This window comes from Monodelphis domestica, chromosome 8, assembly GCF_027887165.1.
Source record: "Monodelphis domestica isolate mMonDom1 chromosome 8, mMonDom1.pri, whole genome shotgun sequence".
Taxonomy (NCBI): Eukaryota; Metazoa; Chordata; class Mammalia; order Didelphimorphia; family Didelphidae; genus Monodelphis; species Monodelphis domestica.
Genome location: NC_077234.1, coordinates 209,017,271 through 209,038,543, shown reverse-complemented (window position 1 = coordinate 209,038,543; position 21,273 = coordinate 209,017,271). Strand labels below are relative to the sequence as shown.

The 21,273-nt window shown below is 35.7% G+C and overlaps 1 protein-coding gene across 1 annotated transcript in view; it reads left to right on the top strand.

The window, feature by feature from the left end:
• OCA2 (OCA2 melanosomal transmembrane protein) overlaps positions 1-21,273 on the top strand; it is a 575,033-nt gene that overhangs the window by 187,721 nt on the left and 366,039 nt on the right. The window contains exons 16-17 of the mRNA XM_056808519.1: positions 4,770-4,827; positions 9,265-9,373. Of these exons, the coding sequence (XP_056664497.1) occupies positions 4,770-4,827; positions 9,265-9,373 (167 nt within the window). The remainder of the gene's footprint in view (positions 1-4,769; positions 4,828-9,264; positions 9,374-21,273) is intronic.

Genomic DNA, 21,273 nt, shown 5'->3' with positions numbered 1-21,273 from the left:
CCAATACTGCCATGCTTTATTCACATTTTCACCTTGAAAAAGTTGACCCAATGACATTGGTACATTTTGTGCTAGTTCCTGGCAAATCACCTTCAAACATCACATATTCTGTTTCCCCTAAGTCTTCTCAGAGATATATATCATGGCAAGGGTGGAACAGCTGGGTCCATAAAATTCCCAGACATAAGTTGGTGCCATATTTATGTTGTAATTATTTATTTTCATTTTTTATTTTCTTCCCTTTATCTCTCCTCCTTATCCATGTCTCCCTCAAGAAATAACTGATATTCTGTGGATTTATTTTACAAATTGATATATGCAAAGATCTGTGATTTCATTAATGTGAAATCCCATCAATGCTCCTTTCACTGAGGCATGCCAAAAGAAAGTCACCAAATGGTGAATTGGATTACAAATATTTGGTCTTTTGCCAGTCCCATACTTTTCCAGCTTCATAAGAACTGGCGAAGAGCCTGTGCTGTCACAGCCTTTAAGAACCCAGGAACAAAGTCATATCATCATGATTATCAGAATAGGCCTTTAATGAAATATAGGGAATTTATTTCTCCCCTGAGAATTCTTTGAGTGAAATAAGAATGTTGTGAAACTGGAGTCAAGATTCTTTGACTTATTGCACTACAGAAGCCTCTTAAAATTTTCAGATTAAATCTTTTAGTGAAAAAAAGTTCAAATGAATGCTAAATTCATGTCTTGATAATAGCATATTGAATTCAAGTGAGAAGTAGCAGTTAACTTTAAATAGTTCTGTTGACTGGAATTACTCCCATTTGTCTTGTTTTGGAAAACAACAGATGGAAGAAACATTCTAGAGGATATGAACTTAATCTAGGGCCTTGGACATAGGGTTATGCAGATGGATTTGTGTGTGTGTGTGTGTGTGTGTGTGTGTGTGTGTGTGTGTGTGTGTGTTAGTGTTAGTGATAGTCCTAGAGCTATAAAGAATTATTTTACATGCAGAAACTGTGGAAAGTATACTTTCTAGGATAGCCTGTAACCAGGACAACCAAACTAGGAATAAAAGTTGTAAAGCTGATCTCAGAGACAAAATTAGAAATGAAGAGATTTTGAAAGATGCAGTGAAAGGGTCCCTCAGTTTAACTATCTTCTAGGCTTCAAGTTTGGGAGATAAAAGACTTATTCTCATACACTGAAATTTATGATAACTCTAAAGTACACTCCTACAGATAAAATGTTACAAATCTTAAAGTATATCTAAGGACAGGACATCATTTCATTTTATAGTCAGGTCAGGAAAGACCATTTTGATTTTACTTATTGCAGACATAGCTTGAGTTACAGATAGGACAATAAATGGCATCCAATATAGCCAGATGTTAATAACCTAAATCTTTTAGAACCAGAATACTAAACAACCCCCAAATCCTTTCAGCTATAAGATGGAGAAAATTCTATATTTGTATTCAGATTCCCTTTATCTTTACTATTTGGCTTCCATTCACATAGTATTTTATGGCAAACATGCAGTTAGCCTTGAAAATAGGTGAAAAATAACCATACATGTAAAAAACAAATCTTAATGAACCAGACAATTCTCATGAGCTCTTCACAGATGGAATGTAAAATACAATATTTGGGGAGTTGGAAAGGACCTTAGCGATCACTTGGTACTGCCCATCATAGATAAGGAAACCAAGGACAAAAAAAAAGGAATCACCCAAAGAGGTGAATTTAGTCGAATAGGAAATTCATCAACTATCTTAAATTTTTAAAGACATGTACAGAAGATGGAAGCAAGATCAGGCAAGAGAAGATGAATACAAAAGTATGTCATGATCCTGTTTAACATGTGAAGTCATAAAACTCATAATGAGCTTGTGCTGATGAGGAAAAATTAAAGAAATATTATAACTGTTATATAAATTAAATAAAAATCTTGACTATTTTAAAAAGTTTTTTTCAAGTTATATCAAGGAATACAAAAGTTTCAAAAGTAGCAAGACTTTGCTCAAGGAGAATAGGATAATGATAACTGAAAGCAGAGTTTCTCAATTCTTATATTGCACCGATTTTTTTGGTCAGGAATAATGACTTTGTAACAGAAAACAGAACAAAAATACATAATCAGGAAATAAAATAGTAACAGAGAACCTAGTTACCCTAATGAACTCATCGATTGATCAAGTTATGACCTCAGGTACTGAAAGAATTTGTAGACATGAATGCTAAGCAACTGTTAGTATCTTTGAAAAATTATATAAAGTAGAAGAGGTATTTAAAGGTTGGAGAAGGATTAATATCCTGATTTTCAAAATAGAAAAGAATTGGTTTGTTCAATCATTCATTTGTGTCAAATTCTTTGTGACCCCATGGCAAATAGCATGTCAGATCCTTCTGGATTATGTCAACTGTAGGTCAGTGAGCTTAACTTCAATTTCTGGCAAATTTTGGAACATAATAGAACAATTAATGAACATTTTACAACGAAACAACAAACAAAAAAGAGTCAGCATGACTTCATCAAGAACACGCCATACTTTCCAGTATTATTTCCTCTTTCTTATAAGTCACTCAACTCATAAATCAGGGAATGCTGAAGATATATAATTTATCTAGATTTTAGCAGAACATTTTACCTCGTATCTCCTTATATTCTTGTGGAATTTTTGGACAGATGTGGGCTACACAATGACATAATTAGATATATTTATACAATTATATAATTAGGTGTGTTTATTATTGGCTAAATGTTCAGACCTTTAAAGCAGCAATTGTTTGTTCAAGATTAATTTGTTTTTGTTTGGGGAATTCAGAGATTTTGTTTAGTCTCCTGCTATTTTGATTTTTCTCAATGATTAGGAAAATTTTATAGATAGTATGCTTTTCAAGATTACAGAAAACTCCAAACTGAGTGGGATCACTTACAATATAACAGGGTTAAGATTTCAAAAGCGTCTGACAGGCTAGAACAGATGAAAGAAGTATGCTTCCAGTGATGTTGGCCAAGGCAGATTAAAATGTAATTGGGAACATTTAACATAACAAATAAAAATACAACAAAACATAGATAACACCTATTTTTTAAAACTTAGTCATTTAAACCCCACAAGAGATCCTTAGGTGTGGGTTAGTGTGTGCTGTTTCTTTATTGAGTTTGATACTCTCAAATTAGAAGACTGGGCTAGATTGAATAAAATGAAATATAATAGGGATAAGTGTAAATGTTACATCCAGATTGAAAAAACTCTACTTCCACAAGTACAATATGATGTGATAGCAAAAGTAGTTCATTTCAAAAAATTAGGGGAATTTAGCGGACTTCAAGTCAAGTATGAGTTAATTGTTTGATATGGCAATTGAGAGTCAATGTGATGGACTATTGGGAGAGAAGTGTAATGTCCAGGATCAGGGAGATGATAGTTCTTCTCTATTCTGTCCTGGTTAGACTATCTCTAGAATATTATATGTAGTTTTAGATTATGGTTCTAGTTCTTTTGTGTATAGTTCTGGATGTTAATGTTTAAGAATGATGCTGATGAATTGGAAATAATTCACAGTAGGAAAACCAGGATAGTGGACCTTAGGTTTAGGTTGCACAAGAATTGATTCAGGGAATTGAGGATATTTATCATGAAGAAGAAAAGATAAAGAGGTGACAATAGATACTCTGTCATGTAGAAGAGACATTATATTTTTTTCTGTTAGTAGAAAAACCTGGTGATATTTGCACACAAATAGACAAATTTAGTCTTGATATAAAGAAAAACCTTTTCCCCAAATAGTAGTTAGGGCTACTCAAAAAATAGAATGGGCTATTTTGGGAAGCATGGTCAACCAGTAATGTTGCAGGGGGCATTCTTTTTCAGATATGGATAAGATTTGATGTTACTAAGAATAGTTAACATACATGTAGTGACTACAATGTGACACTATGCTTTATAATTATTATCTCATCTGATCTTCAAAACAACCCTGTGAGGTGGGTGCTATTATTTTCTCCGTTTTACATATGAAGAAACTAAGGCAAACAGAAATTAAGTGACTTCCCTAACATCTCCCAACTAGTAAATTTCAGATCTACTTGGCTCTTGGACTACTTAGTACATTGTACTACTTAGTTGCTTTAATGTTGGTGACTTATCTAAAGTCATGGTGACAAGTTCAATCAAATACTGATTGTACAGTGTACAGAGTACTTTGATATGCCTTGTACTTGTTAATGGTGGAAGCAAGAGGGATAATGAAAATCTTTAGTTCATAACCCAAAGTAAAGTTTATATTTCAATATGCTTTGGAATTAATAGCATTGATTCACTCTCTTTCTCAAATGGAAAATACCAAGCAATCTCTCTTTTGGTTACTTCTTACTCCTGCACATAGATATGCTACCAGTGAAGACACTTGAGGCAGGATGCATTAACCCAAAATCTCATTATTGCTAACAGCAAAGTTCCTTGAGCATTAAGATGAGCATTTTACTTTAGTGATAATCTAGCTGGAATTTGAAAATTCTACTATAAAATGAAAGTTAAATAATATTGAGAATGAATGACTAGTGAAATTACACATTTAATGTTTGGTGGGTATTTTTTTTTTGCCTGAAAATGACATGAAATTAAATTTCAAAGGCAAGAAGAGTCAAGTTAACTAGGGAGGAGACAAGATTCAAAATGTGACTGGGAGCTGACCAATTCTCCAGAGAAGGGCCCTAAACATTCTATTTATTGAGGCAGTTTTTATTTGCCTCTTTAGTGTCATCTGGAAACATAATGTGTTACCTTCTCTTTTAGACAAATTTCCCAAGAGGATAAAAACTGGGAGACAAATATCCAGGAGCTACAAAAAAAGGTAAATAATAATGAGATTATATCTTATTTTTATAAGAATTCTTCAAGCATTCCAAAGTGGTTATTCATTTCCTAAAATATCCAAGGATTCTAATGAAATACCTAGTACAATGTTGCTTTGGGGGTGGAGATACAAGGGTAGGTGCCTGTATCTTCCATGTTGGACAACAATTAGTGCTAAATATGGATCGGAGGCATATAACAAATTCACTGGAATCAAAGCGAGTAGAACTCACACTTAGATAAAACTGCTTTATAATGAAGGACTGTGGTACATGAATAATTATTTTAAATAAATCAAGTTCAAACATTTAATGAATATGAGCCAGTCATAAGAGGGGACCTAAAAAGTCTAGAAACTTCCTTTGACAGTTAATACTTGATCTTTATGCCAAGTGGAGGGACATGGCACCCAAGGACAATACTATTTTGGAAAAGAAACTCATTTATAAAATATTGTGGAAAATAATACCAATAGTTATATCCCTTAATATAATTTTAGAATATGGATAGAAAGAAAGCCTTTATGAAATCATAGTCCTAATATGGTCTGATAAAGAAAAACCAAATATCTGTCTGAAGAAAATGACCTATTTACTCAGAAATATGGTATCTATGTGAAGGGAGTATGTTGTATTCCTTTCATTATAGAGCATATATTATGTATTATACCTGAGAATTTAAAAATGTTTTGAGGACATATTGAATTCTTTTTAAGTTCATGAAGTATGAAAAATTTATCTTAGATTGCATTGATATGTTTTCCCTTACTTTACTCTACCTGACTCTGTCTTCCATACTCTACCCTCTTCTATAAAAATTCTCAAACTGATCTTATATTATGGAATCATAGATTCAAAGATCAAGAGGTCATCTTGTCCAAAACTCTTGTTTTACATATGGATTATGGAGGATTGTGGAGATTAAGGGACCTGCCTAGGTCACATAAATAATAAGTGGCATAACCAGGGTTTGAACCAAGTTCTCAGATTCTTATATTCAGCATTCTTTATGCCTTGATGTAAATTTAATACAGTTTTGTCTTCTATGAGTATGGATTTGATTATTACTGAGGTCCATTTTAGTTAATAAAATTAGCTAACATTTACCTAATGTTTACTATGTGACAGGCATTGTGCTAAGTACTTCATAATTATTATCTCATTTAAACTTATTTGTTACATTAAATTCCCAGTTAACTCCCTCCTCTTACTGCAGCAGAGAAGGTTAACATTTGATTATAAAAAGGTATATATAAAAGAATGTCTTCCTTGTTTACATTTATCAGTTCTTCCTTTGGAAGTAGACATATACAAGTCATTTTCAAATCCTATTTCTGTTGCTATGCATAATGTTCTCTTTTTTCTGCTCATTTTACTCTTCATAATTTCATTTATGTCTTTCCATGTTTTTTTTTAAATTAACCTGCTCACCATTTATTATAGTACAGTAGTATTCTGTCACAAATATATAGCACAACTTGTTTAGCCATTCCCCAATTGATGGGCATCCCCTCACTTTCCAGTTCTTTGTCCCCACAAAGAGGGCTGCTATAAATATTTTAGAACATATAGGTTCTTTTCCTTTTTCCCTTTTCACCTTAGGAAATAAATCTAAATCTCATCTGGATTGCAAGTTCAAAAGCTCTGTCCCCAAGCAAAAGCATTTTAAACAGTTCAACAAGGGGCAGATTTTTACATTTTGGCCAAATGGATTTCTTGCTGTCTCTAGGATCACAAAAGGAAGGCTTCTACCACATCTATTTGGTTGTGGGTAGGTATCTCTTACCCATTCTCCTATAGCATTTCTAGTTGACCCAGGGTGAGAGAGGCACAGACAGATAGGGCAACGTTATCTGCTTCAAGTCTTAAAATCCCCTCTTTGGTCTGTTGCTGCCTTGCTACCTCAGGCTCAAGTCACAAGTTAGAAAACTGCCTGTGTGTTCCTTGCCTCTTTTGCATGTGTGTTGGAGGGTTATAGCTTCTCTGCAAACATTCATGTTTGCACTGGCAGGTGGTAAATAGCAATCTCAAATCTCTGTCTGGCCAGAGGGTTGGAAAAATTATTTTTCATTTCTGAGGTGACTTTATTTAATAGAGGACAAATAGTGTTGTTCTTTGGTGTCTTCACAGTGGGGATGCCAGTCATGAATTAAATAGTATACGTGTGAAAATTTAGCAAGTGAATATACTGGAAATCTTCTGGTTTCTCTACCTTACCCAGATTCCTCTTTTGTGCAGAGGGAGTGTCCCTTCTAGTCTCTTTCCAGACTCTGTCCTTGTCCTAGAAAGGCATGATCTTTGAAGAATGACAAATGTTGTTTCTAACAACTGATAGACAAATGTCTTACATTGTTTTACTTGACAGTGGGAGCATTCTCACCCTCCTCCAGCTACAAGGGAAATAGGAAGGTTTGCTTCTCCTGGTAACTCCGAAACCATAATATTGCATTCTGTAAAGCAGGAAGAATATTGAACTGAATATAAACAGTCACATAGGCATTTGTGAAAAACCCTTAAATCCCCCAGTGAGTTCAATGGTACTTGTCTATTTATGAATAACTTTGATATTGCAGAGAATCCAGACTAGTGCTCTCTTATATTGTGGTGCTGGGGGACAAGGACAGATTGTACTTCAAAGCTCTTCTGTAATATATAGTGAAAGGTCTACCTCTCACATCTTTTAAGGCATTTTATGAAACATATTTCTGAATCACTCTTCCTTCTCTGTGTTTTAAAACTCATAATTAATTTGTAAGTTTTTCTTTAAAAATTTTTATCTACTTTTCTTTCCAATTAAGATCCTTCCAATGCTGACTTTTTTTTTGAGGAAAGTAAGCTATGGTATTGATTCAGATCTGGTTGGTCTTAAGAACAAATTGGCTCTTTGGAATTTTGTTAAAAGGTGACTAAAATGTCCATGCCTATTGCCTCAGAGATTCTACATATATATATATATATATATATATATATATATATATATATATATATAATGATTGTAGAGAGAGTGGTGTCACTCACATATAACATGTAATGTTGCATGCCTCAAAGGGAGTCAGGATAGGCATCTCTAGTCCCCTTTTCCTTCACTTTTCTTCAAGGGAGACTTTAATTCTTATCAAGAAGGGAAACAGAAGTTTGGGACCAGAAGCTTGGTCATTCTTCTCTCCTCAGAAAGAAAAGGTATTAGGTTAATTATATCTATTTATTCCCTTAGGTATTATTAGTCTAGGGGATGTAGTTTTCAGTTTCAAGTTATCTTCTGATTACTCTTCAGTTAAGAGGAAAAGAGGACCCTAAGCTCCACATTAAAAGCTCAATTCCTTTACCGCCAAGTACTAGTTCCACAATTAACATAATATAGCAGGTAGCAGAGAAAATGACTTATCCTACTTCACAGCAAACAAAAGTCAGAGAATAAATACAGAGGGGTATATATACCAGATGATGCAGATTGAAAGAGTGTTCCTATTGGGAACAAGGTAACTCAGCTCAACCAAGAGAGTCTTAGATCTCCCTCTTTGGGGGAAGTTGGCTATTGTGGCAAGGGGAAATAAGGACATGATAGAGTGCTAGCTCTTCTCATGCCACTTTTTTTCTCAGAGTTTTTTCCTTCAGTAACCTGAATTGGGACCTTCTCTCTTCCCTCTTGGATAGGGAAGTTAAAAGTGCCTGAAGTAACTACAGAACCTGAAGAAATTCCAAGGCACCTGTAGAGATTTGAAACAGTGCCAGAGAATCAAAGAACATGGAACTCCCCTCTCTTTTGCTCTTACAAATTCTATTCCATCCTTCACAAACCATGAGACATTTTAGTTACTATGAGAAACAAGAGTCCCATAATAATGGCTTTGGGACTTGGGTTTTAACTATGACCTATGTCAGATAGGTGACACAATGGATAGAGTTACAGGGCTAGAATCAAGAGAACATGGTTTAAATAGAGCCTTAGGTACTTCCTAGCTGGGTGAATTTGGGCAAATCACTTAACACCATTTTCCTAGTCCTTACCCTTATGTGTTAGAGTTGTTAACTAGATTTGTTATTTTTATTTTTAAAAATCACACATACCCATACAAATAAAACCCAACAGAAAAGAAACTTAACTTTATGAAAATATGACTAAATCTAGCCCTAGAGAAGGATGGAGAAAATGTACCTCTTCCTTGTTCAATGCATTGTTAAGGGAGTAGAAGTGTGTAGTTTAAAAAATATTATCATCAGACAGAGTCCAGTATTGGCTAATTTTGTGGAGCTGTTTCCCCCTGTCCTTTTGTGTATCTTTACTACCAGGGATAATTTACCTAATTGGGAATAAGGAGGGATGCATTTCAAAATGAAAGGCATCAATAAAAATAAGATATACCTTAAAAAAATAACATATTGCTGAATTCAGAAGAATATGTTGGGTAACACCTGTACATTTTTCCTTTCCACAGCATAGAATAGCAGACAAAATTCTCCTTATCAAATGCCTGACTGTTCTCGGATTTGTTATCTTCATGTTCTTTCTCAATTCATTTGTACCAGGCATTCACCTAGATCTTGGTGAGTAGTATGATTTTTGTTATTATTATTGGCAAATCTGATATTATAAACAAGAGAAGGCAAATTTGACATTGTTATTGTTGTACCTGATTTTTTGTGACCTTGAGGACCATACTATGCCAATACTGTCCATTGTTTTTTTTGGGCAAAGATGCTGGAGTGGTGTGCCATTTACTTCTCCAGTGGATTAAAGTAAATAGAGGTTAAACGAGTTGCCCAGGGTCATAAAGCTAGTAAGTGTCTGAGGATGGACATGAACTCATGTCTTCCTGACTCCTAGGGCCAAGTTCTCTCCACTCAGGCCCCTAGCTGCCTCAAATTTCACAATGCTGCTATTCAAAGATTCCAAAGTCTTATACTATGTTCTCACCAAACACACCTAAGGTCTGAGTAGAGATGTTTATGTGTTTGTGTGTGTGTGTGTGTGTGTATGTGTGTGTGAATATTTTTTCATGTTAAGAAAGAAATGGAGAGAGGTTTCAACTAGGATATTTTGATATGGACTGTGGGCCATAGGGCTATGTGAACAAATCAAGGTTGGTGACAAGTGATATGAAGCTTAGAAGTGTCAAGTTGCAAAAATGTTGGAAAAATGTGAGTCCAGTTGTCAGGTATTAATCACAGAACTGTGTGGGTACAAAGGCAATAGCAATGCCTGAAGGGAAGGTCAGGTTAAAACCAAGAAAGACAAAGTATTCATAGGGGACTGATGAGAGTTGGTTAGAGTTGGAGTTGAAGCTTCAGGAATCAGTTTTTTTGAATTATGAATTTTCCCACTTGTTACATTTTCTCATTGGAATTTTAAAGGCCATAATGTGTGCACTTGAGCCTTGAATTTCTCCTGAAAATTCTTCAGCTAGAGAGCTCCTACTGCTGCTCTCATCCTGATGCATGCCCACAGCAAATGTTGAATCTGTGCAGCAGTGAATGTGCTATTCTTGTTTGGGGGGGAAGGTAAGGAAGAAGGATGATGAAGAGGGAAGTGAGTAGACTCTCACAGGAGGTAGGGATGCAGTAAATCTTTTTCTCTTTGGCGTGGGGTATATACTCTTTTTGAGGGAGAAGCAAAGATGGAAGCTCTTAAAAGGGATAAAGAGAGAAGATAGCAGTGACTTACTTGAATCAACCTAGGTACTGCATTTGCCATATTTATCATGTATCCCACTTTTAGAAATATAAGACTATAAGGAACAGAGAATAGCAATACTAGATTGTTACCTATTCTTTATTGAGAAAGAGGAATTTTTTTAAAGAAATGAAAATTGAGCCACTATATTTTTTTATTCTAAACTTCACAAATATAAAATAAAATTGACATTTCCCTGTGCATAGTATGGTCATGAAGCTTAGGGTTGCTATTATTTATCACTTCCTTTCCTTTTGAATGTAATAAATTCAATATTTAATTTTTAAAGATGTCTTTTTTGACTGATTTTCTTTCTCTTCCTTCCTTCCTTCCCTCCTTCCCTCCTTCCTTCCCTCCCTCCCTCCTTCCTTCCTTCCCTTCCCTCCCTTCCTTCCTTCCTTCCTTCCTTCCTTCCTTCCTTCCTTCCTTCCTTCCTTCCTTCCTTCCTTCCTTCCTTCCTTCCTTCCTTCCTTCCTTCCTTCCTTCCTTCCTTCCTTCCTTCCTTCCTTCCTTCCTTCCTTCCTTCCTTCCTTCCTTCCTTCCTTCCTTCCTTCCTTCCTCCCTTCCTCCCTTCCTCCCTTCCTCCCTCCCTCCCTCCCTCCCTCCCTTCCTTCCTTCCTTCCTTCCTTCCTTCCTTCCTTCCTTCCTTCCTTCCTTCCTTCCTTCCTTCCTTCCTTCCTTCCTTCCTTCCTTCCTTCCTTCCTTCCTTCCTTCCTTCCTTCCTCCCTCCCTCCCTCCCTCCCTCCCTCCCTCCCTCCCTCCCTTCCTTCCTTCCTTCCTTCCTTCCTTCCTTCCTTCCTTCCTTCCTTCCTTCCTTCCTTCCTTCCTTCCTTCCTTCCTTCCTTCCTTCCTTCCTTCCTTCCTTCCTTCCTTCCTTCCTTCCTTCCTTCCCTTCCTCCCTCCCTCCCTCCCTCCCTCCCTCCCTCCCTCCCTCCCTCCCTCCTTCCTTCCTTCCTTCCTTCCTTCCTTCCTTCCTTCCTTCCTTCCTTCCTTCCTTCCTTCCTTCCTTCCTTCCTTCCTTCCTTCCTTCCTTCCTTCCTTCCTTCCTTCCTTCCTTCCTTCCTTCCTTCCTTCCTTCCTTTTTTCCATTTTCTATGTAAATCATTATATTTTTAGTAAATGGGTATAGTTTATTATCCTCACACTTTTAATTTCTGCTTCTTGTATTGTTGTTATAGTTTAGAATTTCTAGACCTTTGGCCAAGAACAATGTTGTCAAGTCTTTTTGCTATGACTTTAATTACTACTGGAATTTAATTAATAATGAAATATATATTCATTAGTGATACTATTCTGGGGTTTCTTTCTTTGCTTTGTCCTTGTCTTGTTTAAATGATAGGACTATATTTGTGTCATAAGATGAGTTTGGTAGCATATGTTCTCATTTTTGAGAATAATTTGTATAGTATAGGTATAAAATGCTCTTTAAGATATTGATAGAATTACATCTGGATCAGAGTGTTTTTTTTTTCCTTTGAAAGTTTCTTAACTGGCTCTTTTATCTTTGCTGAGGTTGAGTGATTTAAGATCTCTGTTTTTTCTCTTAATTGGAACATTTTCTATTTTGTAGCTAGCTGATTTCTTTTGAATTCTTAGATTTGTTGATATATCCCTACCTATAGTAGATTCCAATAATTCTTTGAAATTATATTCTGTTTTTTTATAATGTCACATTTAATTTTGTTAATTTGATTTTTCTCCCTTTTATTCATCGAGTTTACTCGATTTGTTTTTTTTTTTCAAAGAAACAGCAGTTTAAAAAAACACCAATTCTATCATCTTTCTGGTTTCCAAATGATCTTTTTTCCTCTAATTTTAAAGATTTTTTCTTTTATACTTATTTTTGGTTTGCTTATTTGTTAGTTTCTAGTGTTTAAAACGGAATAATCAATATACTTCTTAATGTGTTTTTGTTCAAGATTCCTACTCAAAGGTTTTGTTCAAGGATATATTCTTGGCTCTTTGATCTCATCTTTTTACTTTGTCTCTCTTCTATCTCATTCATTCTCATAATTTCCACTTTTGCCTTTGTGCAAGTGATTTCTAAATTTCTGTCTTTTTTCCCCACTACTTTCGTCCATTATACATTCATATTTTCAATTAATTTCAGGTTATCTGCAGTTGGATATTTCACTTGCGCCTTTTATTCATTAAGTCTAAAACTAAACTTATTTACTCTTAACTGTCGAGCTCCTAATTCTGATCTCACCATTAGTGTCTGAGGTATCTTCTTGACCCTAGAAACTTGTATCTATAATCTGTAGTTATTTTTGACCCTTTCCTCCTTTTTGAGTCAGTCTGACCTAGTAAGGAAGGAGCTATGAATAAATCTCAGAGAAGACACTTCTGTGCTATGTCAAAGGTCACCTGCAAGGCTGGGCTTGTTGTGGGAGCTGGAGGTGGTTATCTGGGATGAACTTTTGACCCCTTGAAATATTTGGGTTTCTGGTACTGCCTCTTCATAAACAAGATTCATTAGGTCGCTGTGTAAACCCTCTGCCTGGTTCTGACTTCATTTTTTTCAGTGCTCATACCCTGATAAAAGCTGCCCAGAGCTGGCATCCTCCATTCATGGATTGAATCCTGTTGATGTCCCCTCCATATTTTCTCTCATCTCCATCTTTCCTTTATATTTCCATTGCCAGGACCCTCATATAGACCTTTCTAATCACTCAACTGGACTGTTGCAAATGTCACTGAGCATGTAAACAAAGACTTCCAAAGGGCATACTGTCGTATTTATACCTTATAAGCTCTGGGGGTTGGGGGAAGAGGTGTCCTTATTATAATGCCAACACTTATTGGAAAGTTAGGTTCCCAGAATAAGGCTACCCTTTAATGTTTTAGGGGTATCCCTGAAGGATTGGGGCTATTCTTGCTAATGCTATTAAGCTCCCATATTGCTGTATTCTATTTGATGATAATTCATTGTTAAGTTAGCTTCTCCCTAATTTCACTGACTGACCTAATGATTAGTACCATAGTATCACATAATCAATGGATATTAATTCATTTTTACAAAGGGATATTGAGTATTCTTGTACAGGTCTTTTTCCTTATTATCTCTTTCCCCAGCAGTGCTATGGCTGGATCAAAGGGCAGACAGTCTTTTAGGCAAGAATATTCATAGCTGTGTTCTTTGTGGTGGCAAAAAAATTGGAAAAATGAGGGGATGTCCTTCAATTGGGGAATGGCTGAACAAATTATGGTATCTGTTGGTGATGGAATACTATTGTGCTCAAAGGAATAATGAACTGGAGGAATTCCATGTGAACTGGAATGATTTCCAGGAACTGATGCAGAGTGAAAGGAGCAGAACTAGGAGAACATTGTACCCAGAGACTGATACACTGTGGTACAATCGAATGTAATGGATTTATCCATTAGAAGCAATGCAGTAATCATGAACAACTCAGAGGGATCTATGAGAAAGAACACTGTCCACATCCAGAGGAAAAACTGTGGGAACAGAAACACCAAAGAAAAACAACTGCTTGATCACATGGGTTGAGGGGATATGGCTGGGGATGTAGACTCTAAATGATCATCCGAGTGCAAACATCAACAACATGGAAATAGGTTCTGATCAAGGACACATGTAAAACCCAGTGGAATTACATGTTGGCTATGGGAAGGGGTAGGCAGAGGGGAGGAAGGGAAAGAACATGTTTCTTGTAACCAAGGAATAATGTTCTAAATTGACTAAATAAAATTAAAAACAAAAACAAAGGGATATTGAGAAGATATGGCAAGAGAAGTATAAAACATGTCTCTAAAATGGTACTACACTCTCCCTTATATTACCTTGATACTTGGGGAGCAGGAATTCAAATGCTGAGAGTCCAAGAGACAGGTATATTCATGTGTCGGCCTTGGGGGGGGGGTAGGGTGTGGGGACATAGGGGACTGGAAGTAGGAGTCTGCTGCATATACTCCATTCCCCACCTTGAAGCTTAGTGAATTTATTGCCTTTCTCCAGAGTTGTGCTAATGAGAATCTTTTGTACCAGTGCTCAGCACCTAATCAAAGAAGCCCTTTCCTTATCATGTAATTAAACATTCAGAAAACAATTGTCATGTCCCAAAGTCTTGGTGAGAGATTGCATCAGGCTTAGCACATTACTTGCTTGTTAGGACTGGGAGCTCCTTGACCAGTCTCTTGCTAAGCATATCAGCCCATTATTAGAATCTAAGTCCCATCAAGGCTTCATAACTCCCCAGGCATAATTCTCTACACCCTGATGGTCTCAACAAATATGGGTATTTTATACTTATTTTTTATTGCTTGGCTTTCAGTGCAGACTACAATTATCTGTTGATCATCCTGCATTAAGAGACACATGTTTTATTTGAGGGTCATTATTAAACTACACCCTCAATTCTCTTTTCTAAATAACTCCAGTTACTTTAACTTTTCTTCTGTAATGGTATTTCCCAATCCCCTCTTAATGTTATGGCTCTCTATTGAATCCTTTCTACTTTATTTACCTTCCTCTTGAGGCAGAAAGTCCAGAATTAGATATGCCTTCCTCACTCCTTTTTGCCAGATAACATTCCTTGCCTCCTTCAAAATTTTCTAGTCTTATCTCTGTGAAGCCTTGACTGATTAATTCCACCTGAATCCAATCATTCCATTCACTCAAGAAATCCTGATTATTCTTTATGTTTTCTACTTTCCACATAGCCCTTATTTTAAAGCAATTAAGTAGGCAGATTATTTTGTAAATTTTGAAAACATGAATTTATATTTTAAAAAGAGAGAGAAATTGCAGGGAAAATGGGTTAGTTTGTTCCATAAAAACATTCACCATAGGTTTCCTTTAAATCATTGTGTCATGGAAAGACCATGGTACTTGAGGTCATATTTGGATTTGAATCCCAGCTTTGCCAATATGTGAACTTTAGACAAATGCATCATCTTTTTTTGTTATCAGTTTCATCATTTTCAAAATGAAAGGGCTAGAAGAGCTAATGTCTAAATTTCCTTTTTGAGCTTTTGACTTGCTAGTTTCATCTTCTTTAAAGTTATATGCCATTTCCATTGAATTTTTAAATTTTGTCTCTCTTGATAGATTTGTAAGTTCCTTATGGGTAGGAACTATTTTTTGTTCTTTTTTCATATCCCCAATTCTTAACACAGTGCCTGGCATTCAATAAATTCAAGTTGATTAAAATAGTGAAATTCTCTATTAAATCTAAAATCCAACTATATAGAAATTACCCATATGAATCATTTGAAAGATAAATCTATTGTAGAAAAGAAAGCATACCTAGAATTCTTTATTTAGTTGCATATCTGTCTATCATTTCTATTTTTTCCCGCTATATATCCATCTGTGACTGACCTTCCTGGTGTATGGAGTATGTAGGCAGGGGCTTGCAGAACCCTTTTCAGGGCTGTTCATATACCTTCCCTGTCTACCTTTCACCCAACTCTCACTCCAAGAAGTTATATGCATAGCAGCCATATTCCAGTGAAATTATATTCACAGATGGAATACATCAGATTGAGGGTAACTTCCAGGCCACAAACCTGTTAGTGACTTAGAAGAATATCTGCCTCAAGCAATAAAGACTTTCCTTTAGAAGATGTGGATAAGAACAATTTGTTCCAACAGCCATGAAGATGGCTCAGGCTGTAGAGCATCTAGAGTTTATACATCAAAGAAACTAAAATCATCTACTGCATCCTAGGTCATCATCAGTTATCCTTACATTTGTCTTGTCACTGGATTTTGATAACTCTGGAACAGAGAGTGAGGCTGATGACTGTGTAACTATGCCTCACTTAAATCCATTCCTTCATGATATCATTGGTCACTGTTGAAAACAAAGGATGAACAATAATACCTCCCCTGTTAGAATTTAATTTGTTTTCATTCAGGACCCATTCTTTTGCCTTCTTGTGTAATTCTTTCTGGTTTCTGGTTCAGTGCACTCTATTTGGTTGTTTCTTTGAATGAATGGAATCAGAAGTAGTTTCAGTCTTGAATTTTCTTTATCCTATGATTTCTTTGGTGCTTCTCAGTCTTTGTTAGAAGTTTTCGGAATAAGAGATGCATTTTCTTTACTTTCTTACATAAATACCTAATTAGGGATATTAATCATGTAGGAACCTTGTATTAAGTAGGTGGGAAAGTGAAGATTGCTCTCTGTTAGCATACTGATGTTCAAAATCTGATTTCTGTTATCCTATTATTAAGTTTAAATACCTTTAATTCCTGGAGTAGAGATATTATTTTAATTTTCTTTGGATTTTCAGTATTCTAGAAAATGGGAATGATCTCAAAACAGAGCATATAATGATGGTTCCCATTCAAATAAAATTGAGAATTCTCCCCTCTCATAAAACTAAAATAGAGAATTATTCCATGTTTAATTTTCTACTGAGCACCATGAAAGGCAAATGCTGGAGTGTTAAAAATGTAATAACTTTTAATTGCATTTGGTAAATTGGATCTGAAATCTTATTGTTGCAGTAGAATTCTTTATCACACCCTAGACTTGATGCAATTTTAACATTATGAACTTTTAATCATCGTGAGAATATTAGGGAGCTTCCTTAGGTAATTTAAAAGAACAAAATCAATGTTTTTGATGATAAAGGGCTTCCACTGCAGATTTCTGTGGGGTTCTCTGCAATTATTTTGTTTCTAATTTTATATAGAAGTCTACTTTGAAGCAATATTAAAGCAAACACTTTTAAAACATAAAAGCAAATATTCTAGAATAATTTGATACTTTAAACCTACCACCATCCTATCCTTTAATTTTCCCAAAAAAGTAAAATTCCAAATTCTCCTGGGGTCATAGAATATGCTAAAATTCTCTATAAATATTCTGAATAAATTATATATGAAACTATTTATATCCTATTATATTTGGAACATTTCCACACATAATTTATCAATAGACTCCATAATGACAATTACTGGCATTTTTTGAAATAAAGTTATGTTTATTATGACAGATATTGAGATCTCTGTATTGTTAGAAACATGATTATAAAATACAGTGACCTTTGCTGATTTTCAGAAACCCTGAATTGAATATCAGAGCATATAGACATATTTTCCAGGAAATAGTGTTAGATTTTTTCCAAATCCCACATTAACATAGTGAAATATTGCCCCAATGTTAGTTCATTTTTAAATTCACTTTATAAGCACTTTTTTTAATAAAACTGCAGGAAAATAAAAAGGATTCCTTTGCTACAGCTACTAGTGAATTAAAATAATGCTATTAAATCAAATACATTTAAATAAAAGGATTATTAATAGGAAATAATAATATTGAATTTAAATTAAAACCAAATTTCTAAAATTGAACAAAGCCAACATTAAATCAAACTAATTGCATGCAATAGTAAGGAATAATTTTGGAACATAATAGTATTACTAATACTATCAATAACAATAATTATTAATTTTTAATAACTATTATTAACTCATCATTATTAATTACTGATGGTTATTATTGAGGATTGATTTTTGTTTATGGTTTATAGTTATTAATTATTCATAACAATAATTATAATAAATGTATATTATTAATTATTTATAACATCATTGATGATTATAATAAATGCATATTGTTACTAATTATTAATAACAACTATCATTACACTAAATACACATTCATTGTTGATACTATTGCTGTGCAACAATTACTGTTTCCTTACATTAGCTTTTTGTTTCAAACCTCTTCTTATTGCCTTCCACAATAACATTGAAGAACTTTGTGTCTCCATTTTACTTTTTTATGTTTTAGGAACTTTGCATTAGCAATACTCAAACTAGCTTAAATAGGACATACAGACCAGACCATATGGGAAATACTGCAACACATCAAGGGAAATCAGGACATATTCAATTTCTCCTTACTCACTCCTGCATAGACTTTTAAATTCCTGGGCAGATCCTAATTTGCCTAAGGAGAATTGGATGACAAAGAAAGAAGCTAGAAAGCTTTGTAAAGCATGGATAGACATATCTTTAACTTGGTAAAAATATGGCTCTTTTGATTTCAAGATCTTAAAAGATTCAAAGTTAGTCATTAAAAACAAAGATTTCAAAGATTATAAATACTGGTACTTATGGGCATATCATGTTGATAATCCAGTCATTCCCTCCAATGAGGAAACCTTTTTTTCTTTGGAACCAAACCATTCTAGCTTAAATCCTTCAGTGAAATATAGCAAGAAACAAACACACTCTATCATCCCACCTGGCTTGTACTAGTTTCTCCTTATACTGACCCAAACCAGGACTTGAACCCCTCATCTCCTCTCCCTGTCAGACCTCACTGATCCCCTACTCCTCCCATCCCCTTTCCCCCAATCTACCTCTCTACCCTCCCTTACTGTCTCACTATTCATACCCTCCTACTTCTACTGACCCAGTGCCCACCCATCTCCCCTATTCCCACCTGTACCATCCCTATTTCAATCCCTTTATGTACTTTCCTTCCCACCCACCTTACTATGATTCCTGTGGAACTCACACAGCCTATTCCTCTCCATCCAGTACCCATCACCTCCCCCATTCCTCTCCACCCCCGGTCCCTCCCTGTTCCTCTCTGCCCTGCCCCCAATCTTTTCTCTCTGTCTCCCCATGATTCTGCCACCCCACCCCCTTCCCCTTTCAGCCTCACTACACCCCACTCCACTGAACTTCAGAACACAGGCCAAACAGTAGTTGCCACAGATGATTCAAATAAAAGTCTTTTCCCTCTAAGAGTTGTTCAGGTCTGGTCTTTTCATTAAGAATGCTTGGAATTCTACTATTGTGTTGAATGAACATACTTTCCCTTGTAAGAAAATAGTTAGTTTTTCTGTAGTTGATTCTTGGTTGTAGACCTAGTTCCCTTGCTTTCCAGAATATCATGTTCCATGCCTTTTGGGCCTTCATTGTGGATGCAGCCAGATCCTGAGTTATCCTTACTTAGGTTCCTTGGTATCTGAATGACTTCTTCTTAGCAGCTTGTAATATTTTTTCCTTGGTCTGATAGTTCTTGAATTTAACTATAACATTCCTGGTTGTTGTCAGTTGGTGATTAAGTACAGGAGGTGATCTGTGGATTCTTTCAATTTCCACTTTTCCCTCTTGTTCTAGAATATCAGGGCAATTTTCTTGAATAATTTCCTTTAGTATAATGTCAAGGCATTTTCTTTTGTCATGGTCTTCTGGTAGGCCAATGATTCTTAAGTTTTCTCTCCTGGAATGATTTTCTAAATCTTCTGTTTTGTGAATGAGATTCTTCATATTTTCCTCAATTTTTTCATTCTTTTGGTTTTGTTTTATACTGTCCTGCTGCCTTGTGAGGTAACTTAATTCCAGTTGTTGTATTCTGGTTCTTAAAGACTGGATTTCATCCCTGGCTTTTTGGTTATCCTTTTCCTTCTGGTCTGATTTTCTTTGGAGGCCATTTTTCATCCTCTTTGCCTCATCTTTCATCTTCTTTGCCTCATCTTTCATCTCCTTTGCCTTATTTTCAAGATGGTTGATTTTTGGCTTTCAAGACACTATTTTCTTGATTTAGTTCAAGTGCCTCTGTTTCCAGATGTCTTATCTTACTTTTTAAGTTCTTTTCCAAGTTGTATTCAGCCTCTCTTAATTGTGTTTTGAATTGTATTTTGAGTTCTTCCAAAGCCTGTATCTAATTTGCTAGGTTTTCTGTTTTTTTGCTTGGTGTTCCCTCATCCTTCTCTGTTCTGTTTGCTCTTTGTTCATTGCTTATCTAGAAGCCATTGATTGCCATTTCTTTTTTCTTTTTCTGTTGTTTGCTCATATTACCCCTTCTTTACTCCCTACAGTTGACTGAGCTCTTGCTCCTCTCATTTTATTGTGGTTTTGGGCTTTTGTTTCCACCTTCACCCTTGGATTTTTGTCAGTAAATCTCTGAGTGCAGTCTATGGGGGAGGGGTATTGGAGCTTCAGCTTTTCTGCCCTCTGGAGACTCTGATGGGATTAAATCCAGCAGTCTGTAGGGGAGGGGTGTTGGATCTGGAGGTTCTCTGCCTTCTGGAGGCTTTGTTAGGATTAAGTCTAACAGTCTTTGGGGAGGGTTTTTGGAGCTTGTGTTTCCCTGACCTCTGAAGACTTTGATGGGATTGTCTGGCAGGGCTGCTGGATGTGCCCTGAAGCCAAAATCTTGGGAAGGGTGGGATATGGAGTGTCTCAGTTGTTGCAACTAGGCTTCCAGCTCTGTGCTTCTTGTCCAGCTGTTTCCCCATCTCCTGTGTTGGAGGCTCTGAGTCTGGCATAGCTTTGCTCAAGGTACTCCCTTCAGACCAGCACCTTTGCATGGCTAGAGGTTCCAGCTGCTCCTGGAGGCTTAGCATTCTAGGTGGGGGAGGGGTCCAAGGACCTTCTTTCTTTTTCCCCCTTAATGTGGATTGTTCTCAAATTCTGGCTTTGAAGGGGGAATACCTTGTAAGTTGTGTCCAGCAGGAAGGTTCTTTTGCTCTGTCTTGTTGTTAGGTTTGATTTTCAGTCCCCTGGGAGAATTTAGTTTGTAATTGGTAAGGAAGGAAATTGAATGTGTGCTGCCTCTATGCCTCCATCTTGACTCTGCACTCCCATGGCCAAGTTTGAAAAGAAATGGATCTCATTTTTGGTGAGGAACCTTTATATTCTACCTTTCCTTGGATGACACAGTGTATCACTGATTGTAAGCGATATATTTTTATTTTAACAATTTTTTTATCATTGTTTTTCCTTACACATGCAATATGATATTTGAGTTTTATTTTTTCTCTTCTTTTTTGTATTTGA